The sequence below is a fragment of the Balaenoptera ricei genome, chromosome 9 (genome assembly GCF_028023285.1).
Source record: "Balaenoptera ricei isolate mBalRic1 chromosome 9, mBalRic1.hap2, whole genome shotgun sequence".
NCBI classification, from domain to species: domain Eukaryota; kingdom Metazoa; phylum Chordata; class Mammalia; order Artiodactyla; family Balaenopteridae; genus Balaenoptera; species Balaenoptera ricei.
Window position 1 is genome coordinate 11,858,975 of NC_082647.1, and position 27,932 is coordinate 11,886,906.

Consider the following 27,932-nt stretch of genomic DNA (forward strand, 5'->3'; position numbering starts at 1 on the left):
GCTGGAATGGACGTGTCTGGTGCCGTAACGGGCACGTTTCCTCCCCAGCAAGCACATCACTGGGCGGCATTTCTGCCTACACTCCCAGACTCAGTTCTCTTGGTGGAGCTCCGCGGACCGCCGAGAATCCCGCCCGGCACGGGGTGCAAGGCCGGGCGCTGACCACCAGGGGGCAGCCCCTCAACTCAGGAGCCGCCCTGAGGCGGCGACACGGCAGCCTCGGTTCTCCGGGGCCGCACCCCAGGACCAGAGGGGAGGGTGCCCGGTTCCACGCGGGGCCAAAGCAGAGCCTCGGCCGGGGGTTACGTTGTGTTGGGGGATTCTTCGCCCCGAGTCTGACTTATTGGAGACTTGGCGTGTGCTTTCCTCACCAACTGTGACAGCAACTTTGCGGAGCTCCCTCTCGCTCCGAAACGACCCTCGGAGAATCCTAGGGAGCCGGTTTCGGCCAGGACACCCGCCGGCCAAGCGGCCCCGCCTCCCGGGGGGGCGGGCTGCGCACCCCGCAGGAGCCCGGCCCCGCCCCAGGTGCGGCGGGCGGGGAGGAGCCTCCCGGGCACCGCCCCCTCGCCCTGCCCCGCCCCGCCCCGCCCCGCCCCGCCCGCCGAGCCTCGGCTCCGGCCTCCTCGCTCCGGTCTGCACCGCGCACCCCGGCCGCCCCAGCGTGAGTTCGCCGATCCGAGCGCGTCCGTAGGGTGGGCCGGGGGCCGAGCACCTGGGGGGGACACGGGTGCGCCCCAAGGTGCCAGTTGCAGACCCGAGAAGGTTCCCAGCAATCGGGGTGTCTCTGTCTTCTTAGGTTCACGTTCTTGTTTCGTTTCGCCCTTCTTTCCCTATTTGCTGTTTGTCTCAAAACACTTTTCTCTCGCCTCTTTGAATTTGTGAGTCAAGAATTTGACAAAAGATGTGTGATTGTGTGTGGGTGTGATTCTGGGTGCGCGCGCGCGTGCACGTAGTTATGGAGAGTTGTGGTCCAAGTTCTGAGAACATATTTATTACTCATCTCCTGGGTTTTTTGGTGCTTTTCCTGTAAAACTAGGGAGGCCCAGATTCGTGAAAGACCTCCCTTGTCTTGTCAGAGGTGGTTGGCTTGACCTCAGCCTTCCTGATCTCTCGCTGCCTTTTCCCACCCCAAACCCGCAAGCTGAGATCACTCACCCACGTGCTCCATACTCCAGTTGGGAACTGGTGCTTTTTTGTGAATTCACTTTCCTGGGGGCAATATAAAGAAAGAGGTGGTAGATGGGAACAGCAGTTTAAAACCAAAAAAAAAAAAGGAGCTGGAATTTTACAAGGAATACAGGGCATGCTCAGGGAGCCAAGCGTACCAGAGATTTGGTGGAGAAAGTGAAGGGAGAAAGTCTAAAAAACTGTGGAAAGCCTGTACCCTGGAGGCTTAAAATTCAGGGTGAGCCACTCAGTTTTTACCTGGGGGAGTGGATGAACCTGAGGGTTCTGATTAGGAAGACATGGGAGTAGGATGGCTTGAGGGAGATTGTAGGTGGGAATGTATCCTGGGGACAGAAACCAGGTTGGTTTCATCTAGATATGAATGTAAACTGAAGGGACTGATATTTGAGAGAGACGTGAGAGAAGATGAACAAAATGAGGTGGCTGACGGTGTGTGGAAGCAGGAGGGAAGGGTTTGGTCTCTGTCAGTTTAGATTGTTCCCCAAAGCAAAGCCTGATAGAAGGACCTGAGTGCAGGTAGTTTATTTGGGAAGTGAGCCCAGTACTGCACAGTGAGGACATGGGGAGGAAGAGACCAGGAAGGAGGGGAAGCCAGCAAGGAAGGGCCTGTCGCCGAGCTGTTTACCACTGTGGGCAGCTGGAACCCAATTCCTTGGGTGACCTTGTGAGGGGCTCCAGAATGCACCTAGGACAGCCCTGTGGCATTTATCCGTGACGCCCTCCCCCGGGTGAAGCTTACCCTGTATCAGCTCACCGCCACTTCAGGGCACCTGCCAGGTGAGAAAGGTTTCCCAGTGCCCAGGAAAGTCTTCCAGGGCAGTTGCTGGAGTCAGAGGCGGTCCGGGGCACCCAGAGCACCTACTACGTGGCTCTTGTCACTTAGGAAGCTAGAAAAGACAGCAGAGGGACAGACACTAGTGTTTTCTCAGTGCTCATTGTATACCTGACACTGGACAAGGCATTTTTATTTGCATTCTCTTCATCTTCAAAAACAATCCTCCAAGGGCTGTACTATTCTCTTTATGTAAATGGAGAGACTGAAGTGTAAGTAATTTATCCAAGAGGAGCTGCTCTGAAGGGAATAATTAACTCAGTTCTAGGCACACACCAAATTTTAATTAAAAGACCTGGTAAACCTCAGGATGCTCCCCAAGTAGAGGTGGGGAGCTCCCTAGTTAGGGCGGATATGATAAATTGGGAGGCGTTTCCAATTCATTTGGTCAAAGCTACCAGAACAAATCTAGTTTCTGAAAGGTCAGCTGACCTTTTCTTCCAGAGAAGTAAAATACTAAGTCAACTCAGGTCAACTCTCACCTTGACCTACCTGGTGGGGGGGGGGGGGGATCCAGCCCCGCCCTCACTCCATTCAGGTCCTGCTCCTCCCTGTCTGTTCCTCCAGCCACCCTGGGGCTTCTCACTGCTCACGTGCTCTCCTGCTGCATTTCAGGCCTCAACTTAAATGTCAGGTTTCAGCTTCAAGGTCACTTTTTCCTGTAGGCCTTTCCTGTCACCCAATCTAAAGTAATTTTCCGGTTGCTCGATATCACATCACTATGTTTTATTTTCATCTAACACTTATTAATTGCTGCATTTTATCTGTTTATCTACCTGTCTAATTATTGTCCTTCCCCTTCTCAAATATTAGATTCGTGAAAGCAGGGACCTTGTCTGTTGTGTTCCTTGCTGCACCCCCAGGCCATGGCACACAGTGGGGAACCTGACAAGTGGTTTTCATCTGAATGCATTTAGTTGTTTTTGTTTTCACTCATTCCTTCATTTGTTCTGACCAAGCTCAGTCTTTGCTTTCTTCTCCTGCAGCTGCCTGAACCATGGCGACAACTCCTGCTGCTGCCTTTGAGGCCCTCATGGATGGAGTGACAAGCTGGGATGTCCCTAAAGGCCCCATCCCCAGTGAACTCCTTCTCACTGGAGAGGCTGCCTTCCCAGTGATGGTGAATGACCAGGGCCAGGTCCTCATTGCTGCATCCTCCTATGGCCGAGGCCGCCTGGTGGTTGCGTCCCATGAGGGCTACCTGCTGGACGCCGGCTTGGCCCCATTTCTTCTCAATGCAGTGGGCTGGCTCTGTCCCTCTCCTGGGGCTCCCGTTGGAGTGCACCCATCCCTGGCATCACTAGCAAACATCCTGCAGGGCTCTGGGGTTGAGGCACAGATTCAGCCAGAACCGAGAGAACCCCTGGGGGTTTATTGCATCAATGCCTACAATGACACCATGACTGCAGAGCTGATCCAGTTTGTGAAACGTGGAGGGGGCCTGCTCATGGGGGGCCAAGCCTGGTATTGGGCCAGTCAGCATGGTCATGACAAGGTGCTGTCCAAGTTCCCAGGGAACCAGGTGACCAGTGTGGCTGGGGTGTACTTCACTGATACCTGTGGGGACAGAAGCCGGTTCAAGGTCTCTAAGAAGGTGCCCAAGATCCCTCTCCAGGTCAGGTGAGTGGTGTTTCCCTATGGGGAGTCTGATGCATGTTCACAATAGATTTGATCCCCCTCTTCGGTGAGCTTCCACTTTAATACACGTGATTTTCCACTGCTTTTCAGAACCACTACAAATAGAAAATAGGACAATTAAAATGCACTGAAGCCCAAGAGCGGCTGGGTTCTCACTGCCACTCCCACCTGTGGCCAAAGCGACAGTCGATCTATTAGAAAAACTTGTCTTATTCATCAATCTGTCTAGTGCCTGAGACTTGGAGAGTGTGTGTCAATATCTCTTAAAGGAACGGAAAAGCATCTGTTTGTGTGAGGTACATACCATGTGCCAGGCCCCATGCAGAAAACCCTTGCTGTCTTGACACTTATATTCCAGTGGAAAATTAGGCAACTAAGGAAACAAATAGATACATACTCTAGCAGGTATTGATAAGAGCTACAAGGAAAGTAAAGCAGGATAAGTGATAGAGTGACAGCGAGGGGAGTGGAGAATATTTTATCTAGGGTCATCAGGGAAGGCTTATCAATCAGGCCTGGTCAGGATTAACTGGTGTTTCAAACAGAAGGGATTTAATATGGGGCACTGACTAAGCAGGCGACACAAGAGCTGAAAACTGCACAGGAGACAGCGAGGTAACAGGAGATGAGCAGCAGCAGGGCTGGCAGAGGGCAGCGGTGGTCCAGCAGCCCAGGGGCTGCAGCCACCTGGTGGAGGCTGGGGCCATGTTAGGCCTGTCCAGCACGAGCTGGAACCCCAGATGGGGGGGCTGTCTGATGGGACCTGGAGCCTAAGAGAAGACACAGTGATGGCCAGAGACACAGCCTGAGAGAGACACATACCTCAGCTCCTTCCTCCTTCCTGCCTTCAGGCTTGGCTGATGGACTGAATGTGGAGTGAGGGGGGAAAAGAGGAGTCAAGCGTTTTGGTGGTCGAATGCCTTAAAGATGAGTGTTGCCATGTAAGGAGCTGTGAAAGTCTATGAGAAGACAGATTAGAGGAGGTCAGGAGTTTAGTTTTGGATATTTGGGGTTTTAGATAACTTGTTATCAGTGACTCACTGTGCTTGGCCACATGTGACAGAAGCCTTGTTATAGTGGATTGACCACGTAGGAGTTTATTTTTCTCATGTAACAAAGTCTGGGCAAGATAATCATGCCTGGGGCATTGAGTCCCTGCTTCATGATGACCCAGGTTCGTTCATGCATATCCGTTCTCTCCCTCTCTCTCTCCCTTCCTCCCTCTCCCTCCATCTCTCTCTTGCTCTCTCCCCACCCCCGTGGCTCCCACCCCTCCCATCATGATGTTTCACTTTTATCTTTATGGTTACAAGATTGGTACTACTGCTTCAGGCACTATAATTACACCTCCGCAAGAATAAGCTAGAATGAATACACCTGCTGAATACGTCCCTTCTAATGCAGAAAATAATATATTTTCTGGAAGCCCTGACCATTAGGCTTCTATTATATTTCAGTGGCCAAAATTAGCTCACCTGGCCAACTCTAGCTGCCAGAGGGTCTGAAGGGTCAAATATTTTTAAATGGGCCCTGGCATCTCTGAAGAAATCAAGACTCTGCTACAAGGAAGGGCGTACACATATTTAGTAAGCATTTAGCAGTGTCCTCAGCCCCAAGTCCTGGCTCGCTTGGTCTTCCTTCCCTCCGAGAGGGCTGGGAGGTGATGAGTTACTCAGAGAGGCAGGGTGGATCTGATTCACTCCAACTTCTCTTTAATTCTAAGGGACAAACAAGGTTAAATCACATCAACCTAACTGCTCTTAATTGTTCCAAAGGACTCCTGTCCATCAAACTAAACCTGTTTTTCTTCATCCACGCCTACATTTTTCATCTCTGCCACTGAATGTGAAGTATATTTTATGTTTGTTTTAACTTTTAATTATGGAAAAGTTCAGAGATATGCAAAAGTAGAGAGAACAGTACAAAGAGCCCCCTATGCAGCCATTACCCAAGCTCAGTAACAGCCAACTCATAGTCAATCTAGTTTTATCTATAGCCACACCCTCGCTTCAACCCAGATTATTTTGAAGCAAGTCACAGACATCATATCATTCCATCTGTTTTTTAATATGTATCCCTAAAGATGTAAATCATTTTGAAAACAGAACCACAAGGCACCACCATTATCATACCCAAAAGAATACTTTCTTAATGTCATTATTCGTTTCCATAATTGTCTTATTTTTATACTGTTTGTTGGAATTGGTCTTTTATTAAAACCCAAATATTTTGATTGCTTGATATGAATTTTATGTCTCATATAATGTTGAGTTTCTTTTCCAATTCTTTTTATCTCTTGCTGCTTTTTTGTTGAAGAAACTAGGTACTTTGTCCTGAACAGTTTCCCCACAGTACAGAATGTGTTTCCTTCAAAACAATCTGAGTTTTGCTGATTGAATCCCTGTGGTGTCATTGAATGTATTCCTCTGTTCTCTATATTTCTTGTAAATTGGAAGTTAGCTCTGGATTCTACAGCAGGGATTGGCAAACTATGGCCTGTGGGCCAGCCCCCTGTTTACGTAAATAAAGTTTTATTGGAACACAACAGTGTCCATTTGTATACATATTGTCTGTGGCTGTTTTTGAGTTACAGTGGCAGAGTTGAGTTGTGTCAGTGGAAAACATGTGGCCCACAAGCCTAAAATATTATTGGGCTGCTAAGAAAAAGTTTCCCACCTCCTGGTTGAGAGGCTTGATCAGATTCATGTTCGAATTTTATGTAAGTCAGTGCGTGACTGCACTGGCCAATGGCTTGATCCTTGTAGAACTGGGATGGCAGGCAACATTTTTTCCTTACAGTTTGTCTTATAAAATATCAGATATTTGGAAATTCAGTTAATCGAAAAAATTACACTGGTAGCTCCGGCAAAGCTGAATGTAAGACTTGGTTTTCAAATTTCTCTTCCTATTCTGGATCTTCCTTCAGCTCCTGAAAAGCCAATTTATTTTCCTTATTCAGTTTCAGCTCAAACACCCTCCTCAGGGGAGTCTTCCTCAATGACTCTCTTGAAACTAAGACTAAACTTCCAGTTTCACTTTTCTCCATCTCTTGCCTAAACATCAGTGATCACAATCTGTAAATACCCAACATGTGTACTTGCTGGTACCTGTCTAGCCAACTAAAGTCTAAAGTTCCACGGATGCACTGATCTTGCCTGTCATGTGCGCTGCGTTATTCTCAGTGCCTGATGTGTGAAACATGGTAGAGAGTAACAGGTATTTTTAGACTGTGTAAATTAATGAATAAATATATGAACGAATACACATCCTAAACCACGAGAAGGGAAAGGGTGGCCTGGGTACCAGGGTTGAGCCTACAGACAGCTTCATGTTATAGAATGTGCTGTGTCTCAGAGGCTTCCAGCCTCAACCCAAAACTGAGCTGGAGTTGACTGACCCCATCAACTCTAAAGTCTTAAAAGGCCTGTATGGTGCCCAGGCCCTCAGCTCAGATTCCTGCCGCCTTCACGCATGTCTACTTTGAGGTTTTCAGCGAACTTTCCTGCCAACAAATCTTGGTCAATGGCTCCTGGGCTGACCAAACAGGTTTGCTGCTGCAGGAGGCTCTGGAGCTCCTTAAGGGAATTGCCCTGTCTGCCCAGGAGAGAAGTCTCATAAAACCAACAAAAGATCCTCTCAAGGGTCCTATCCCCAAGGGCAAAAGCTGCCTGCACACCTAGGTTTACACACCTGAGGAGGTCCTGCCTGTACTTTAACATGCAAAGCCAGACCCAAAGGCATTTACTGCTTTTACACCAAGACACAAGAGAGTCTGGGGAAAAATTAATCTCAGATCAGCAGCTCATTACTCTTACACATGGCATAACCTACAAGGTCTAGAGTGTATTAGGAGCTGCTCATATAAAAGTAAATACAAACTAGTAGCTTAGGTTTATGCCTCTCTTAAAGATTATGTGTTATCTCTCTTGATCATCACCACATTCCCATAGAGTGCAAGGTCTTTGTCTGAGGACTCTCAGCTTGTAAGTAGCACTGTTCTGTTTTCATATTCAAGATCCATAAATGTAGAGAGTTTCCAGGTAAAGGTAGTGTGAACTGAGCCTAGATCCCAGAATTGCCCTCTCCACCCAATCTGACCAAGTGTATGGAGAACAGTAAGCAGACAGCTGCATGTGGAGGTTTTGACGCTGATCCCACATGCTGCTAAAGCACAGTCGGTGGGAGTGCCAGGTGACTGATGTGTGGCACGGTGTGCAGCATCTCCTGAGACCGTACCTACCCACGATGCACAACCACAAGGAAAAGGCTGAAACAAATCCAAGAAGTATCACTGATGCCTTCTCATGTTGTAGAAGAATGAACAAATTGGGTGAGTAGACACTTAAGGGAAAAAACCCTCAAATGTAAAAGCAGCAAAGCTCCTTCAGAATTTGGTGGAGGCAGAAAGGGATGCTGGAGTTTGCCATCTTCCAAAGACAAAGGTGGGTTGAACACCTCCAGTGCATTCCATGCCTGGTTGGGTGGAGTAGGCCTTGCTTTAGGTCCCTGAAGAGTGGAGGGACAAGCCCCCAGTAAGGACAGCAATAAGCCCCAGCTGATCTTTGCCCTTCAGTTAGAGATACAGACGTTAAGCAATAAGAAAGTGGAAGGAAGCATTATACAGACCCCAATATAATTTGAGAAGGTGGTGGATGTGGTACGTGTCTACAAACAAACTGGTCTGGGGTAACTTAGAAAGAATATCAAGAGGAACTCACCCACACGATATCAGAACATGCAAAAGATCTGCTCATGCCCATAGTGAAAAAAAAACTATGTAATAACTATATAAAAAGGCTATATTAAATTTAAAAGGGAAATATTAGACAGAAATTTAGTGTGGAAAGACAACAGAATCAATCATGCCTGGAAGAAAAATATGACCCAATGAACAGAACAGAATATTTGTAGACTATATAATTAGTGAATAAATACATGAATGAAGACATATTCACTCCTTGAGAATGCTTCACGCTCTAACAGAACTTTCTAAAAATGTATGTTATATAAAACAAGAGACAGAATGAGATGAAAAGGGGGAATTTCAGAGTGAAGAAAACAAATTAAGAAGCAAACACCCCAGGTGAAATAGGTCTAGTAGCCAGCACGTGGGAGAGAAGAGACAAGGCCAATGCATGGTGACAATGACAGCATCTCGCCTCACACTGAACTCTCTGATCATTGCTGTCGTTACTATGACAGGTTGTAAATCTCCATTCAGAAAGTCACCTGTTTGCTCAGGTGTGATTTGGTACCTGAGCACTGCCACCTCTCCCTTTCCTCAGTGCCCTCTCTTGCACTTCCAGCTCTGAAGGAGCACATGCTTTTCCTTTTCCATAAATGCAGTATTAGTCACACCTTCATGTCTATTTAAAGCCTCTTTTGCACAAAATATACCTGTTGATTGCCGCATACCCAACTGTGGGCTTCATTCAAAACTCAGTAATTGAGAGATTACTGGTGTGTGGACAACATCATTGGCTTTAGAGACAAACCACCCTGGATTTGTTTCCTGTCCTTTCCAGTCATTAGCTAAGAAACATGGAGCAAATAGCCTAACTTTTCTGTCTCATCTAAGTCCAAGGGGCTTCCCTGGTGGCGCAGTGGTTGAGAATCCACCTGCCAATGCAGGGGACACAGGTTCAAGCCCTGGTCCAGGAAGATCCCACATGCCACGGAGCAACTAAGCTGTGCACCACAACTACTAAGCCTGCGCTCTAGAGCCCGCGAGCCACAACTACTGAAGCCCGCACGTCTAGAGCCCATGCTCCGCAACAAGAGAAGCCACTGCAATGAGAAGCCCGCGCACCACAACAAAGAGTAGCCCCCACTTGCTGCAACTAGAGAAAAGCCCGCACGCAGCAACGAAGACCCAACGCAGCCAAAATTTAATTAATTAATTAAAAAAAAAAAAAGTAAGTCCAAGAATGTTAGGATACATCCAGACCAATTTTACAGATCACCTACGCCCAGAGTGTTCTGTGTGGATCAGTTTTCAGAATTGTGACTGTGTTTATGTCCTAGGGCTGCCATAACCAAGTACCACAGATTGGCTGGCTTAAACAGCAGAATTTTGTCATCGCACCACTGAAGGCTAAAAATCTGAGATCAAGGGGTTGGCAGGGTTGGTTCCTTCTGAGGTTGTGGGGAGAATAAGCTCCAGGCCTCTCTCCTGCTTCTGGTGGTTTACTGGCAATCTTTAGCCTTCCTTGGCTTGTAGAAGCATCACCCTGATCTCTGCCTTCATTTTTACATGGCGTTCTCCCTATGTGTGTGTGTGTCTGTGTCCAAATTTCCTTTTGTTATAAGGACACCAGTCATGTTGGATTAGGCCCACCATATCCTAACTTAGCTAATTATATCTGCAAGGATCCTATTTCCAAATAAGGTCACATTCTGAGGTCCTGGGGGTTAGGACTTCAACAAATGAATTTGGAGGGGACACAACTCAACCCATAACCCTTTATGCCCTTAATACTTTCAGGTATTAAGGTCCCTGTCTATCAGATATAAAGTCTTTCATTATCAGATAAATATTCTGTGTGTATTTGTGTATTTTATATACCCACTAACATGTGCTGAAGACTTACTATGTATCAGGTACTATGTTAGCCAACTTAGGAACATCGTCTTTATTGAGTACTCCCAGACACAAGTGATGGTAAGCAAGTGGTGGCTTGGAGAGGGGATGTGAATTTCACAGGCTCTTCCAGCTACTCTGCCAAGGGAGGAAGCAGGATCATCCTGACCAGTCAGAGCCAGAGTCCACCAATGACCTGCTCAGCTGGACAGTGGCAGTTAGATATTTTTATAAGCACATGAGTGTAAACCTTCACGTTCCCAGTCTCATTATCACAGCTCTCCACAGTGAAGGTGTTTTATCAGTAGCTGGACTTCACAAGGTGCCCGTCAGAAGATTCTGGCAGAACACTTAGCGTGGAAGCTAAGTCTATAAGCTAAGTGTTGTGGCTCAACGTCATTGCCCCACAAAATAAGTCTTTAAGCCTCTACAGGTGGAAAAAAGGTACAAGCTAAAGTAATGCCTGAACCCTTTTGACATTTGGCCGTGTTAGTTGAAAATGGAATGACAAAACTAAAACATGATGTGTCTCCATTTTCATGCTAAAGAGAAATTAAGGAGAAACTGTACAAGAGGAATTTTTTTCAGTAATGTTTTGCTACTTGAATGAGTAAACCTTTTTTTTAACATTTGATTTTTATTATGAGACAAAGTTTTATAAAGGTAATTAAAATCATCTAAATCCCACTAGCCAAGATGATCACTGAAGACATTTTGATAAACATACTTTGGATAATGTTTCTCTGTCTGGTCTTGTGGATTTTGTTTTTTGTTTGTTTGTTCTTGGCAGTTTGTTTTGCAAAATTTGGCTTATTTAGAGTATAGTATATTAGAATCTGACTTAAAATTTTTTCTATTAAGCATTTTCCAATAATTATTTTAATTGACATATGATATGCTATCTACAGTTAACCTTAACTTATTTAACCAATCTCCTGTTGCTTCACAAAGTATCTACAAATGGGTTTTAAAAATTCTTGAAATACAAAATCTTTCCTGAATTCATTACATTTTGACCATTTCTCAATAAGTAGTAGTAAATATGCTCATCAGATTTAAGTGACAATTTTTTTTAACAACTTTATTGGAGTAAAATTGCTTTACATTGTTGTGTTAGTTGCTGCTATTTAACAAAGTGAATCAGCTATACGTATACATACATCCCCATATCCCCTCCCTCTTGTGTCTCCCTCCCACGCTCCCTATCCCACACCTCTAGGTGGTCACAAAGCACCGAGCTGATCTCCTGTGAAATGCAGCTGCTTCCCACTAGCTAGCTATTTTACATTTGGTAGTGTATGTATGTCATTGCCACTCTCTCACTTGTCTCAGCTTTCCCTTCCTGCTCCCCGTGTCCTCAAGTGCATTCTCTACATCTGCGACTTTATTCCTGTCCTGCCCCTAGGTTCTTCAGAACCATTTTTTTTTTAAGATTCCATATATATGTGTTAGCATATGGTGTTTGTTTTTCTTTTTCTGACTTACTTCACTCTGTATGACAGACTCTAGGTCCATCCGCCTGACTACAAATAACTCAATTTCATTTCTTTTTATGGTTGAGTAATATTCCATTGTATATATGTGCCACATCTTCTTTATCCATTCATCTGTTGATGGACACTTAGGTTGCTTCCATGTCCTGGCTACTGTAAATAGGGCTGCAATGAATATTGTGGCACATGACTCTTTTTGAATTATGGTTTTCTCAGGGTATATGCCCAGTAGTGGAATTGCTGGGTCATATGGTAGTTCTATTTTTAGTTTTTTAAGGAATCTCCGTACTGTTCTCCATAGTGGCTGTATCAATTTACATTCCCACCAACAGTGCAACAGGGTTCCCTTTTCTCCACACCCTTTCCAGCATTTATTGTTTGTAGATTTTTTGATGATGGCCATTCTGACTGGTGTGAGGTGATACCTCATTGTAGTTTTAATTTTCATTTTTCTAATGATTAGTGATGTTGAGCATCCTTTCATGTGTTTGTTGGCAACCTGTGTATCTTCTTTGAAGAAATGTCTGTTAATGTCGTCTGCCCATTTTGGGGTTGGGTTGTTTGTTTTTTTGATATTGAGCTGCATGAGCTGCTTGTATATTTTGGAGATAAATCCTTTGTCAGTTGCTTCATTTGCAAATATTTTCTCCCATTCTGAGGGTTGTCTTTTCATCTTTTTTTTTTTTTAATGGATATTCCTTCACTGAATTTTTTTTTTAATTTTTTAATTTATTATTTATTTATTATTTTTATTTTTGGCTGTGTTGGGTCTTCGTTTCTGTGTGAGGGCTTTCTCCAGTTGCGGCGAGTGGGGGCCACTCTTCATCGTGGTGCGCGGGCCTCTCACTATCGCGGCCTCTCTTGTTGCGGAGCACAGGCTCCAGATGCACAGGCTCAGTAGTTGTGGCTCACGGGCCCAGCTGCTCCGCGGCATGTGGGATCTTCCCAGACCAAGGCTCGAACCTGTATCCCCTGCCTTGGCAGGCAGATTCTCAACCACTGCACCACCAGGGAAGCCCCTGTCTTTTCATCTTGCTTATAGTTTCCTTTGCTATACAAAAGCTTTTAAGTTTCATTAGGTCCCATCTGTTTATTTTTGTTTTTATTTCTATTTCTCTAGGAGCTGGGTCAAAAAGGATCTTGCTGTGATTTATGTCATAGAGTGTCTGCCTATGTTTTCCTCTAAGAGTTTTATAGTGTCTGGCCTTACATTTAGGTCTTTAATCCATTTTGACTGTATTTTTGTGTATGGTGTTAGGAAGTGTTCTAATTTCATTCTTTTACATGTAGCTGTCCAGTTTTCCCAGCACCGCTTATTGAAGAAGCTGTCTTTTCTCAATTGTATATTCTTGCCTCCTTTATCAAAGATAAGGTGACAATATGTGTGTGGGTTTAATCTGTGCACTTTCTATCGTGTTCCATTGATCTATATTTCCGTTTTTGTGCCAGTACCATACTGTATTGATTACTGTAGCTTTGTAGTATAGTCTGAAGTCAGGGAGCCTGATTCCCCCAGCTCTGTTTTTCTTTCTCAAGATTGCTTTGGCTATCCGGGATCTTTTGTGTTTCCATACAAATTGTGAAACTTTTTGTTCTAGTTCTGTGAAAAATGCCAGTGGTAGTTTGATAGGGATTGCATTGAATCTGTAGATTGCTTTCAGTAGTAGACTCATTTTCACACTGTTGATTCTTCCAATCCAAGAACATGGTATATCTCTCCATCTGTTTGTATCATCTTTAATTTCTTTCATCAGTGTCTTATAGTTTTCTGCATACAGGTCTTCTGTCTCCTTAGGTAGGTTTATTCCTAGATATTTTATTCTTTTTGTTGCAATGGTAAATGGGAGTGCTTCCTTAATTTCTCTTTCAGACTTTTCATCATTAGTGTATAGGAATGCAAGAGATTTCTGTGCATTAATTTTGTATCCTGCTACTTTACCAAATTCATTGATTAGTTCCAGTAGTTTTCTGGTAGCATCTTTAGGATTCTTATATACAGTATCATGTCATCTGCAAACAGTGACAGTTTTACTTCTTCTTTTCTGATTTGGATTCCTTTTTTTTCTTTTTCCTCTCTGATTACTGTGGCTAAAACTTCCAAAACTATGTTGAATAATAGTGGTAAGAGTGGGCACCCTTGTCTTGTTCCTGATCTTAGTGGAAATGGTTTCAGTTTTTCACCATTGAGAATGATGTTGGCTGTGGGTTTGTCATATATGGCCTTTATTATGTTGAGGTAAGTTCCCGCTATGCCTACTTTCTGGAGGGTTTTTATCATAAATGGGTGTTGAATTTTGTCAAAAGCTTTTTCTGCATCTATTGAGATAATCATATGGTTTTTATCCTTCCATTTGTTAATATGGTGTATCACATTGATTGATTTGCATATATTGAAGAATCCTTGTATTCCTGGGATAAACCCCACTTGATCATGGTGTGTATGATCCTTTTAATGTGCTGCTGGGTTCTGTTTGCCAGTATTTTGTTGAGGATTTTTGCATCTATGTTCATCAGTGATATTGGCCTGTAGTTTTCTTTTTTTTTGTAACATCTTTGTCTGGTTTTGGTATCAGGGTGATGGTGGCCTCGTAGAATGAGTTTGGGAGTGTTCCTCCCTCTGCTATATTTTGGAAGAGTTTGAGAAGGATAGGTGTTAGCTCTTCTCTAAATGTTTGATAGAATTTGCCTGTGAAGCCATCTGGTCCTGGGCTTTTGTTTGTTGGAAGATTTTTAATCACAGTTTCAATTTCAGTGCTTGTGATTGGTCTGTTCATATTTTCTATTTCTTCCTGGTTCAGTCTCGGAAGGTTGTGCTTTTCTAAGAAACTGTCCATTTCTTCCAGGTTGTCCATTTTATTGGCATAGAGTTGCTTGTAGTAATCTCTCATGATCCTTTGTATTTCTGCAGTGTCAGTTGTTATTTCTCCTTTTTCATTTCTAATTCTGTTGATTTGAGTCTTCTCCCTTTTTTTCTTGATGAGTCTGGCTAATGGTTTATCAATTTTGTTTATCTTCTAAAAGAACCAGCTTTTAGTTTTATTGATCTTTGCTATCGTTTCCTTCATTTCTTTTTCATTTATTTCTGATCTGATATTTATGATTTCTTTCCTTCTGATAACTTTGGGGTTTTTTTTGTTGTTGTTCTTCTTCTTTCTCTAATTGCTTTAAGTTGTTTATTTGAGATGTTTCTTGTTTCTTAAGGTAGGATTGTATTGCTATAAACTTCCCTCTTAGAACTGCTTTTGCTGCATCCCATAGGTTTTGGGCCATCGTGTTTTATTGTCATTTGTTTCTAGGTATTTTTTAAATTTCCTCTTTGATTTCTTCAGTGATCTCTTGGTTATTTAGTAGTGTATTGTTTAGCCTCCATGTGTTTGTATTTTTTACAGTTTTTTTCCTGTAATTGATATCTAGTCTCATAGCGTTGTGGTCAGAAAAGATGCTTGATATGATTTCAATTTTCTTAAATTTACCAAGGTTTGATTTGTGACCCAGAATATGATCTATCCTGGAGAATGTTCCATGAGCACTTGAGAAGAATGTGTATTCTGTTGTTTTTGGATGGAATGTCCTATAAATATCAATTAAGTCCATCTTGTTTAATGTATCATTTAAAGCTTCTGTTTCCCTATTTATTGTGATTTTGGTTGATCTGTCCATTGGTGAAAGTGGGTTGTTAAAGTCCCCTACTATGATTGTGTTACTGTCGATTTCCCCTTTTATGGCTGTTAGCGTTTGCCTTATGTATTAAGGTGCTCCTATGTTGGGTGCATAAATATTTACAATTGTTGTATCTTCTTCTTGGATTGATCCCTTGAGCATTATGTAGTGTCCTTCTTTGTCTCTTGTAATAGTCTTTATTTTAAAGTCTATTTTGTCTGATATGAGAATTGCTACTCCAGCTTTCTTTTGATTTCCATTTGCATGGAATATCTTTTTCCATCCCCTCACTTTCAGTCTGTATGTGTCCCTAGGTCTGAAGTGGGTCTCTTGTAGACAGCATATATATGGGTCTTGTTTTTGTATCCATTCAGCCAGTCTAGGTCTTTTGGTGGGAGCATTTAATCCATTTACATTTAAGGTAATTATCGATATGTATGTTTCTATTACCATTTTCTTAATTGTTTTGGGTTTGTTATTGTAGGTCTTTTCCTTCTCTTGTGTTTCCTGCCTAGAGAAGTTCCTTTAGCATTTGTTGTAAAGCTGATTTGGTGGTGCTGAATTCTCTTAGCTTTTGCTTTTCTGTAAAGGTTTTAATTTCTCCATCAAATCTGAATGAGATCCTTGCTGGGTAGAGTAATCTTGGTTGTAGGTTTTTCCCTTTCATCACTTTAAATATGTCCTGCCACTCCCTTCTGGCTTGCAGAGTTTCTGCTGAAAGATCAACTGTTAACCTTATGGGGATTCCCTTGTGTGTTATTTGTTGGTTTTCCCTTGCTGCTTTTAATATTTTTTCTTTGTATTTAATCTTTGATAGTTTGATTAATATGTGTCTTGGCATGTTTCTCCCTGGATTTATCCTGTATGGGACTCTCTGCGCTTCCTGGACTTGATTGACTATTTCCTTTCCCATGTTGGGGAAGTTTTCAACTATAATCTTTTCAAATATTTTCTCAGTCCCTTTCTTTTTCTCTTCTTTTCTGGGACCCCTATAATTCGAATGTTGGTACATTTATTGTTGTCCCTGAGGTCTCTGAGACCGTCCTCAATTTTTTTCATTCTTTTTTCTTTATTCTGCTCTGCAGTAGTTATTTCCACTATTTTATCTTCCAGGTCACTTATCCGTTCTTCTGCCTCAGTTATTCTGCTATTGATTCCTTCTGGAGAATTTTTAATGTCATTTATTGTGTTGTTCATCATTGTCTGTTTGCTCTTTAGTTCTTCTAGGTCCTTGTTAAACGTTTCTTGTATTTTCTCCATTCTATTTCCAAGATTTTGGATCATCTTTACTATCATTACTCTGAATTCTTTTTCAGGTAGACTGCCTATTTCCTCTTCATTTGTTTGGTCTCGTGGGTTTTTACCTTGCTCCTTCATCTGCTGCATATTTCTGTGTCTTCTCATTTTGCTTAACTTACTGTGTTTGGGGTCTCCTTTTCGCAGGCTGCATGTTCGTAATTCCCGTTGTTTTTGGTGTCTGCCCCCTGTGGGTGAGGTTGGTTCAGTGGCTTGTGTAGGCTTCCTGGTGGAGGGGACTGGTGCCTGTGTTCTGGTGGATGCAGCCGGATCTTGACTTTCTGGGTGGCAGAACCACGTCTGGTGGTGTGTTTTGGGGTGTCTGTGAACTTAGTATGATTTTAGGCAGCCTCTCTGCTAATGGGTGGGGTTGTGTTCCTTTGTTGCTAGTTGTTTGGCATGGGGTGTCCAGCACTGGAGCTTGCTGGTCATTGAGTGGAGCTGGGTCTTAGCACTGAGATGGAGCTCGCTGGGAGAGCTCTCATTGATTGATATTACGTGGGACCAGAAGGTCTCTGGTGGACCCATGTCCTGAACTCAGCTCTCCCACCTCAGAGGCTCAGGCCTGACACCCGGCTGGAGCACCAAGACCCTGTCAGCCACACAGCTGGAGTGCCTTCAGAGTTGGAGAAGCTGGCCTGCAGTGGCTGTCCTTCTGCACTGCACATTAGAATCACCTAAGTGACAATTTTTAAAAAGAGTGAGTTTTATAAATCTTCAAGTGTAGCATTAAATAGTTTACTTGTAACATGTTCCTAGATCAGTGCTAGCACGTGGAGAGGGGGATTTGATTTTTAGTGCCTTCTTCTACAGAAGTGTTACTCTGAAAAATGTCTAAGTAGGACTACTTTCTCTAAGAATAATAGATCCATTTTTCTAACAATTCATTTATATGTTCAGTAACAGGCAGACTTCGGAGATACTGCGAGTTCAGTTCCAGACCACTGCAATAAAGCGAGTCACACGAGTGATTCAAGTCTCAAATCTTAGCGCGAATAAGAAGACTGGCATGAACTGTGTATCTTTGTACCCACACAGATTTCTCTATTCAGTGAGCTCATTTCAGTGGTTCACTGACTGACTATAGCCCCTTTGTTCCTCTTCCTTTGTCTCTTTTCCAGGTTTGGGGAGGATCTCAGGCAGCATCAGCAGGAGCTCCTGGAAGGGGTCTCAGAGCTGGACATCAAGACGGGGGGAATCCCCTCGCAGCTGCTCGTGCACGGGGCCCTGGCCTTCCCCCTGGGCTTAGATGCCTCTCTCGGCTGCTTCCTGGCCGCTGCCCGCTATGGCCGGGGCCGCGTGGTTCTGGCTGCCCATGAGGGCATGCTCTGTACGCCCAAGATGGGGCTCTTTTTGCTCAATGCTGTGCGCTGGCTGGCCAGAGGCCAGACGAGCAAAGTTGGGGTGAACACACGTCTAAAAAATCTGTGTGCCCTGCTGTCAGAGCGTGGCCTGGAATGCAGTCTGGAGCCCCGTCTGACTGCTGACTTGAGCGTCTACTGCTGTGCGGCTTACAGTGACACAGAGGCTAAGCAGCTGCACGAGTTTGTGGCTGAGGGCGGGGGCTTGCTGATTGGGGGCCAGGCCTGGTGGTGGGCCTCCCAGAACCCCGGCCGCTCCACTTTGGCTAGTTTCCCTGGTAACATCATACTCAACTGCTTTGGCCTCAGTATCCTAGCTCGGACTCTGGACCCAGGCTGTTTCCCTGTCCCTACCCCTGAGAAGCAGAGCTACCACTTCCGCAAGGCGCTGTCTGAATTCCAGCTTATCGTGAACCACGGGGGTGGGAGCTTGGAAAAGAGCTGGCTGGCAAAACTGGGAGCAGACGGAGCAGGCTTCCTGCAGATTCCCGCAGAGGGCGTCCCTGTGTACGCTTCCTTGCACCGGCTCCTGAGGAAGATGCTGCATCTCTCAGGCCTCCCAGCTGTGAGCAGGGAAAACCCAGTTGCCAGTGACTCCTATGAGGCTGCACTGCTCTGCCTGGCCACGGAGCTGGCACGCTCCGGCACAGACTGCTCTCAGCTGGCACAGGGGCTTGGAACCTGGTCTTGCAGCTCCGGTTCGTACCCCTCAGAACACGCCATCACAGTGGAGATTGATGGAAGCAACCCAGGTACAGAATGAGGGACCTGGGGGAAGGTGGGGCTAGCGAGCTTTGCAGGACATTGCAGGTGCTGAAGCTCAGGTGGGCCATCTCCATTCTCTAACAGGTACTTCCCAGGAGATGGGGGTTGGGGTTCTGCTCAGGGATTACGTGGGATGCATGCAAGAAGCATGGATGAGATGAGGTGTGCAGGGCAGGGCTGTACCTCTGGGAGGGGCTGTGAGGTTCCAGGTGGGGTGGGGTCAGGTGGGGGAATAACTCAGCCTTTCCTATGGCTTTTGTCAGGCAGCGGTGATTCCTGGGTGAGTACAGGGCTCTACCTCCCAAATGGACAAAATGCAGAAGTCTCCTTGTCTGAAGCTGCAGTCTTTGCTGGCCTGAAGGTAAGGCCAGAACACCACTGCCACTTCTCAGAGCCACAGAGCTTCATTCTCATCCAGCCCGCACTTCCTCCAGGAGTGCAGGAAGGCATTGTTCTGCCCACGTTACAGATTTCACAGATGAAACAGCTACGTTTCAGGGAGCCTAAGGGAATGACTGAAGATGCCAGAACTCCTAACATCAGATCCAGTCCTCAAACACAAGCCCTCAGGTCTCCACCTCCTGACAGGGGTATGAGGGGAAGGAGCACCTGTTACATATTCGGAACCTCACTCATTTCTCCAGCACGGCCTTTCTGGGTTTTACCTCTTCACCTTGATCACTGAAGGGTGTACTTAACCCCATCACTCACAAAAATAGGCTGTCATGCAGAATTAAAATTCTTCCTGCCTCAATTTTGAGGGTCACTTCCTACCATAGTAAGGGTCTCTTTTGGGTTAGTCTCCTTTCTTGAGCTCCCTTACATTGAACCTAAGAAAAGCAGTCACAGGACTCCAGACAAAATGCACTCAATCTATCTGACCAGGAGGGGAGGCCAGGACAAAGTGGGAAGAGAGAACCAGTTCTCCCCCGTCACCCCATATCCCACTGCCTGTGGATGGGCCTCCTGTCTGTGCACAAAGGGCAGATGAAGATTCCCTCTGCCTCATTCCCAGCATCGGAATCATCTCCGGGGCTTGAACCCTGGAGCGAGAGCCCAGGTTCTGCCTGGTACAGAGGCACCACAGGACCCTAGTCAGTATCCGCCTCGGGGTTATGCCTGGTCTGCCTGGTGGTGGTCCATTGTGGAGCTGCTTAAATCCCTAGAAAAATGATTCTGTGTACCTTTCACTCCATATGATCTTTGGAGTGCTAAAAGCTCACAGGTTTGCATGCACTGCTCATAGAAAGGGGAAGCTGGAGTTTTTTAATACCCTCCATCCATACAGTACCACACACCCACAGCACACATGGTGGAATCGCCTCTCCAGGTACAGATTGGCTGCCACACCGATGACTTGACGAGTGCTAGCAAGCTGTCTCGAGCTCCTGTGGTGACTCACCAGTGCTGCATGGATAGGACCAAACGGTCAGTCTCCTGCCTCTGGGGTGGCCTTCTCTATGTGATCGTGCCCAAGGGCAGTAAACTGGGCCCCGTGTCCATCACCATCAAGAGAGCTGTGCCTGCCCCATATTACAGGCTGGGTGAGTGGACTGAACGTGGAGGGGAGTGGGAGCCGGGGGTGCTGTGGTGTTGATGGGCTGGTTGAAGGAGGGGAGGGAAGAGGATTGGTACACAGAAGGAGGAGGGACTGTTGGAGGTGCCAGTGGAGGCAGGAGATGAGGGACACCCTGTGTCCATGGAGACTTCGGGGCAGAACAGAGGGAAGGGTCTGGGGGCCTGTCCTTCACTTCACAGCACACAGACCCTCATGATAGTAGTTCATCATTTTAGTGTCTTCCTCCTGGAGTTCCAGTTGTGTTTTTCAGCTCAAGGGAAGTTGAGGAAGTGGGTGACAGGTTCCATGACCTTTATTCCCAGGTAAGACATCCCTGGAGGAGTGGAAGAGGCGTATCCAGGAGAGCACAGCTCCCTGGGGAGAGCTGGCAACAGACAACATCATCTTGACGGTGCCAACGGCAGACCTCCAGGCCCTGGAGGACCCCGAATCTTTACTCCACCTCTGGGATGAGATGATGCGGGCTATAGCCAGGCTGGCAGCCCAGCCCTTTCCTTTCCTCCGTCCAGAGAGGATTGTTGCTGATGTGCAGATCTCAGCCGGTGGGTGCTCCAGAGGGATGCTCCTAGTCTGTGGACACCACTTATTTATTATTTTGCCTTTTTTTGGCCTGTAGTGTTTTATTTTTATTTTTTATTTTTTGTAGTGTCTTTGTCTGGTTTTGGTATCAGGGTGATGGCGGCTTCATAGCATGGTTTTGGGAGTGTTCTATCCTCTTCCATCTTTTGGAAGAGTTTGAGAAGGACTGGTGTAAGTTCTGCTTTGTATGTTTGGTAGAATTTCCCTGTGAAGCCGTCCAGTCCTGGACTTTTGTTTGTAGGGAGTTTTTAAAATTACAGGTTCTATTTCACTTCTAGCAATTGGTCTGTTCAAATTATCTGTTTTTTCTTGACTCAATTTGGGCAGGCTGTGTGTTTCTAGAAACTCACCCATTTCTTCTAGGTTGTCCAATTTGTTGGCATATAACCGTTCATAGTATTCTCTTGTGACTTTTTGTATCTCTGTGGTATCAGTTGTTATTTCTCCTCTTTTATTTATTATTTTGTTTATTTGAGTCCCCTCTCTTCTCTTCTTGTGAGCCTGGCCAGGGTTTGTCGATTTTGTTTATCCTTTCAAAAAACCAGCTCTTGGTTTTATTGACCTTTTCTATTGTTTTTTTAATCTCTATTTATTTCCTGTCTGATCTTTGTTATTTCCTTCCTTCTGCTGACATCTATTTTGCCTTTTTTAAACGTCCAATATGTGTAAGGCATAATTTTACAAGTAAGGGAAAAAAAGACGTTCAAGACATGAACTTTGATGGAGATGAAAAGATGTTTACATGCGAAAAGGTAAATCATGTTCATCTAAAGCATAAGATTTCACAGGAGGGAGAACAGTCTCAGAAAAATTGGTACTAGGAGTTCAAGATGGCAGTGAGCGTTGTTTCAAGGAGAGTTTAAAACAGAAATATCTCCTTCAAACGTAAGTCAGAGTTGGCAATGAAAAGAGAGAGTAAAGAGGTTTATGTTAAGTATTCAGTGGTTTAGAGGAAAGAAGGCCAAAAAAAAAAAAAGGAAATCTGGTTCCAACATGTGGAAAATTCCTCTGGACCTGTTTTCTAATCTTCAAAAAAACACAAGATTTTCACTGTTAAAAAGTATAAATCTGGCCAACAGTAGTTTACATAGGAGAAGGAATGGCACTGCCCTAGCCTCAGGGATCTCAAATTCAGACACAGGACCTAATGTTGCAGACTCACATGCAAAGAAAACTCACACAAAAGGAAGCACTGAATTATAGTGAGAATGACTATATAAAGTGTTAATATTTGGGGGGCCAGAGAGAGGGAGAGGCATAACTCCAGTGTGGAGGCCGGGAAGAAGGGCAGGGACTCTTCAGACCAAGTCAAAGAAAGCATCTGCTTTCCAATCAGCATGGAGATTCTGGAATTATGGTGGCAGCCAGGATGGTGAGAAAAAGTTACACCATGGAGAGGAATGAAGGGAGATGGGTTGGGTGGACCACGCCCACCATGCCTCACTCTTCCTTTTGCGTTCCCAGGCTGGATGCACTCAGGATACCCTATCATGTGCCACCTGCAGTCAGTGCAGGAGCTCATCAGTGAGATGGGCATAAGAAGCAGAGGTCTGTGGGGAGCCATCCACGAGCTGGGCCACAACCAGCAGCGGCACGGGTGGGAGTTCCCCCCACACACCACCGAGGCCACCTGTAACCTCTGGTCAGTCTATGTGCACGAGACGGTCCTGCACATCCCCAGGGCTCAGGCCCACCCAGCTCTGAGCCCTCCAGAACGAGAGAAAAGGATCAAAACACACCTGGGAAAGGGAGCGCCCCTGAATGACTGGAATGTGTGGACAGCTCTGGAAACGTATCTAAAGGTACTGAACAGAAATTCAGGGAGATGGGGGCCACTAGACCCTCAGTCGTGTAGCACCCTGGATCCCAGGAGCTCTCCAACTCCTTCACCACCCCCATCAGCCTGGGCCCACCACCTCCCCTGGCTGCATGGCGGTGCTTCTCAGGTCATACATCTCTAACATGGAGATAATGATGCCTGTCCCACTCACGTACTGTGGTTTTGTGATGGTATGTAAGAGGAAATGAAAAATACCGTGAAAAGAAAATAAGTAGAGAATGTAGTCTCTGGGTATATCGGTCAAGAGCAGAAGCTCTGAGTAAGACACTCCTAAGGCTGAGTCACAGCTCTCCCACTCACTCGTTTGTCCTTTGTCCCCTAGTAGGTGCCTCGGAAATGGTGATTGTTTTGCATTGCTTTGTTTTCCCTCACCTTAGTTTTATGGGTCAAGTGAGTGTTGCATCCCTTCATAATTACAGTGATGTGTTAGGGGCAACTGCATTACAAGAAGGCCTCTTAGGAGGTAAATCTGTCAATGAGATTCTCATATTTCCATCACCCATTTGAACCCAAAATGTCTTTAGAATGAATAAGTAAATAACCAACCCAATAGAAGAACATCGAAGTCCCAAAGTGAGTTGATTTCCTATGAAATAAGCATAAATCCCTTTCCCCTCCCCCGTCCTGCTTTGAATTTTTATATTTTCAAGTTGTCAAAGCCACTCCCCATATCAGATCTCCTATACTGTCTACCACGACTCTTTAGATAGTGGGTATTGCCCACTTTTTACAGGCACACACTGAGTTAGAGAATTTAAGCATCCTGTCCAATGTCACACATTTAAATGATGGACCCAGAACCTCAAATCAGGAGCTAATGACAAGCCCAGGCTTTTGCACTTCTGAACCCTCTGATTTTTTTTTTTTCTTTTCTCACTCATTTTCTGAAGAGTGAGTGTGAGACAGCCCCAGTCAATGAGATAACTGTGTAGCATCAGCTCAGGATTCTTCTAGAGCCAGTCTGAGGGTCTACAGGGAAAGAGACCTTACATGGTAGTTGCCACTGAAGTGTAAGGCAAAGCCCTAATTCCACCCTACCTACTGACCCACTCACCGTGAATATCATTTTGCAAAAGCTTTGGGGAGACCCCTCACCTTGGAGTCTGAGACTTGGTCCCAGGACAGAGAGATACCTTCTGTTTTCTTCACCTGTGGGAGGTCTGCTCCCCATCATTCCTCCTGCTGTTGCCTTAGCATAGATCCTCAGTATCCTCTTGTGTTTTAAAAGTCTCCTCAGTTTTTCCAGCATCTTGCTTCAACCACCTACAATCCATCTTCCACACCACTTCCAAAATAATCTGAATATTCCATGTTTAAGCTCGTCAAGTGTTCTCCTTCGCACACAGAATAAAATGGAAGCTGCTTAGCTGGGTGCAGAAGGCCCTTTATCATCAGGCTTTGGCCAACACCTCCAGCTCCATCTCCCAATTTCCCATCTCCATAATTATCCTGCAGTTTACCGAGCTGCTTCCCACTATGAACACATCTTGCTGTTTTCGCTTCTATACCTCCTCACGTTTCCTTCTGCAGCTGAAACGTGCTTGAACACCTTGTCTGTTACCTGTCAAGTCACCTGTCAAAATTCAGCTCTCTTGTCCTCTCTCCCGACATCATCTCCTTGACAAGCCAACTTTTTTGGTAATTTGTTTACTTACACATCTGTCTCTCCCATTGACCAGTGACCTCCAGAAAAACAAGAGCCTTAATCATTTTGCCTAGTGAAATACCTGGCACATTGTAGATATTTTTTAATGCTATATGTGTGATAAATGTTTAATTTGTTGATTATTAATTAAGAGAGATAAGCAGGACGATTGTCAAAGGCCAAGCAGTGAGAGCAGATAAGCAGTGAGAGCACAACAGTGAGATCAGAGGGAGGCTGATCAAAGTGCGATCTGCCCTCAGGCTTTTACACCTCAGAGTCAGAGGATTCTCCTCCATAAAAGGGGGTGGTCTCGGAAACCTCAAGATCCCTGCTAATTCTAAATCTCTATAATCTTGGCAAGTAAGAGTCTCCTGCCCATGGCTTTCAGGTGGGCTGTTCCCTATAAAGTATGAGTCACTCTCATTCTGAGCCCCTTGTGACATACCTGCTTCTTCCTTGTTTTGCCCCAAAGGCAGTGTTCCACAGAGAAAAACAGTAGCCTTGAAAATAGTCAACAGCTCTGAGATGGCTGAAAAAGAGAAAAAAAACAAAGGTTTTATTATGTCTGGAAGGTGTCGGAAGTTCCCAGATTTTGGCTCCCAATCCCCATCTCAGTCGGGCTCAAACCTGTCTGATGCCTGGGAAAACACTTAGGAACTGGGGATATAATTTTTTAAAATAGAGATAATAATGGTAACTGTCATTTATTGAGTATTTACCTCTTTTCAGCCATTAGGTTCCTCGTGTAGTCCCCTACTACATTCAGGGGGTACAAGGTTTGTGGCCAAGAAGTGGAATGAGCCAACAAGATTGTGTTTATGTGCAGGGTTGAGATGGGGAGATAAGGGCAAGCAAAGAAGTGAAGCTAGTGCATGATTAAGGGGAAGAAATCACCAGAAATGAGATGCACTCATGAACACGCATGTTGCAGGTACTTTCACAAACTTGTACCTCATCCTGCCCCTTCCTTCTCTTCCAGCTCCAGGAGGCCTTTGGATGGGAGCCATTCACCCAGCTCTTTGCTGAGTACCAGACCCTCTCTGACATCCACAAAGACAACACTGGCAAGATGAATCTGTGGGTGAAGAAGTTCTCTGAAAGAGTACAGAAGAATCTGGCTCCTTTCTTTGAGGCCTGGGGCTGGCCTGTCCAGAAGGAAGTGGCCGCGAGCCTGGCCTGTCTGCCTAAGTGGCAGGAAAACCCCATGCAGATGTACATCCAGACTGAGGACTAAAAGATGTGCACCAAGGGGTGTGTGTGTGTGGAAGGGGGGTGATCACTCACCAACTCTGCCACCCTCTTTCTTGCCTAGTGTACCTTGAGCCTGAATCCTACTTCCGACCTGTCCTCAGGAAGGCCTTTAAGGTCCTAAGACAAAATGAGACCAACTTTCTCAGGAAAGTGCTGCTATGCTTCTTTGATTGTTTCTCTGCTTGTACTCTTGCTCTCATCAAGAGACTTGCTTCACCATCCTCGTCCTCCAGAAGAGGATGTTTCATCTTGGCATCTTGAGTTTCTGCAGGCTCTTCGCTTCTATTTATGACCGGTAGTTCTAAAGACCATGGATTCCATTATAATCTGATATCACTCCCTTACCCAAGCCAGCCCTGAACAAAGCTCTTAACTTCTGCTTTGAGAAGCTTTCTAACAGCAAGCGAGACAGACTGGTATAATGGAGAGAGCCCTGAACCAGCTTTGGTTCTATGGAAAATCACTAAACTCTGTCTGCATCTGGATTCTTATCCATGACATGGGATAAAAATCTATTGTTTGATGATGGTGAACGTCTTTGAACACAACCTGCATATGCATATAAGGGAGCTCTTCAGCTTTCACCAGGCCCCATAGTAGCCTGTCTGCCCACTTTCGTGTGGACAACCTGAAAACTGAATCTCCCTTCAGAGTCAACCTCCTTGAGATTAGCATTCAGTCCTTGTGTGAGAGTATTTAGTGAACACCAGTGTTGTTCCCAGACATGGTATCAATGATAGTCCTCAAGATCCTAGCCCATCCTATGTGTCCTTTCTTCTGTCTCTGGAAAGATTCTTGGGTATTAACCTAACCCCAAGAATGTGGTATGAACTCAAACTGGAGGTCACAAAGCTATTGGGGTTTGGTCTTCTTGGTTAGTTTCATCTTCGAGTACATTTGCTTCAACCAAAGGAAAAACTCATTCCAGCAGCCCTACCAACTCCATAAGCCCATTGGTTCTTAGCACAAAACAGGTGGCTAACTCCTCTGGTCACCTTGGAATCAAGGCACTGTCAGTTATCGACAGCTACTGTGCTGAGAGGGCCATGGACAGGACAGGCTCCAATGGCACAGGATTCCTGAGTGCAGCAGACCGAATTAACCCTCACTCACTTATCACCCCACAAACCAGCATCCCCAGGCTTTCTCATAATCTCATTCCAACCCATCCCAGCTCTTTGGCTGGGTGGCATTCCAATTAGAGTTGCATCCTTAGGATTAATGGGGTGTACATCTACCCATTTTCCTCTAGCTTGCTTTTAAACCATATTTTTGTTATTTTCAATATCATTCCATTAGCTTTGCTGAGAATAGAGAGACTCCTCAGGCGGAGAACTAACCTAGGGAATGTCTTTTTCTGAATCCCATCAGCACATCCTTCTCCCAATTCTAGGATAATTTCCTTTTATTTCACTAGTGTCCTTCATCAGGTGCTTTTCACATGAAAAGTACTCAGTAAATATTTGTTAATTGAAAGAACAGTAAAGACACCTAACACATAATGGGCAGTCTTTATGTCCCAGACATTGTGTGAGGTATTTCCTATGAGTTATCTTACAGAATCCGAGGTTGGTGCTATTATTATCCCATTTCATAGACGAGAAAATGAACACTTAAGGATATTAAATAGTTTCTGAAGTCACAAAGCTAATAAGAGGAAGAGTCGGGCCTTGACTGAAGCCCACAGCAATGAAAAAATTGTAGAGCTTTTCTCCAAGAATGATTTTCAATTTAGACACAAATTCACCGAGAAAATGGAAGTTCAACAAAGTTCTGACTTATGCCATGTTCACTATTGAACTTTTATTAAAAATAAAATTTAACCTCTAAGAAAATATTGGTAGCTGATTTTCTGGTTGTCTCAGCACATGATTAGCTTCCCTATAGGTAGAGAAAGGATTTGAACCCAGGCAGTTCAACTCCAGAACTGGTGTTCTTACCCATGATGCTAGGGATGAGTAAATGAATGGATAATGCTGGGTTTAAGAGGTTGCCATAGAGACAAAAACAAAACCTGACTTTTCCCCACATTCTCTGTACTAGACGTTGGAGCCCTTCTCCCTCTTACAGAGAGACTGTGGCTCTGCCGCTTGTTTCTAAGTTCAGAATTAATTGCTTGTAACTGCGACACTCTCAGAGTATTCTGTATTCCAGAGCAAACTTGCTCCGAAGGATGTCTATGCAGGTCTGGTGAATCATCAATAAATGCCATTTGCCAGGAA

At 45.0% G+C, this 27,932-nt stretch overlaps 1 protein-coding gene across 1 annotated transcript; it reads left to right on the forward strand.

The window, feature by feature from the left end:
* Positions 1-603: 603 nt before the first annotated feature.
* Positions 604-27,932, forward strand: TCAF2 (TRPM8 channel associated factor 2). Its single transcript, XM_059933163.1, has 8 exons — positions 604-664; positions 3,010-3,643; positions 17,812-18,803; positions 19,080-19,177; positions 20,147-20,360; positions 20,698-20,937; positions 22,439-22,776; positions 25,439-27,932. The coding sequence occupies exons 2-8, from the start codon at positions 3,021-3,023 to the stop codon at positions 25,691-25,693; spliced, it is 2,760 nt and encodes a 919-aa protein (XP_059789146.1). The 5' UTR covers positions 604-664; positions 3,010-3,020; the 3' UTR covers positions 25,694-27,932.

What these genes read in the sequence shown, in the direction of transcription:
- TCAF2 (XM_059933163.1), top strand. Translation starts at nt 3,021, where the DNA reads ATGGCGACAACTCCTGCTGCTGCCTTTGAGGCCCTCATGGATGGAGTG. An exon ending in GATTGATGGAAGCAACCCAG is followed by an intron (nt 18,804 to 19,079) that starts GTACAGAATGAG and finishes GGCTTTTGTCAG; the next exon opens with GCAGCGGTGATTCCTGGGTG. An exon ending in CAGTCTTTGCTGGCCTGAAG is followed by an intron (nt 19,178 to 20,146) that starts GTAAGGCCAGAA and finishes TCGCCTCTCCAG; the next exon opens with GTACAGATTGGCTGCCACAC.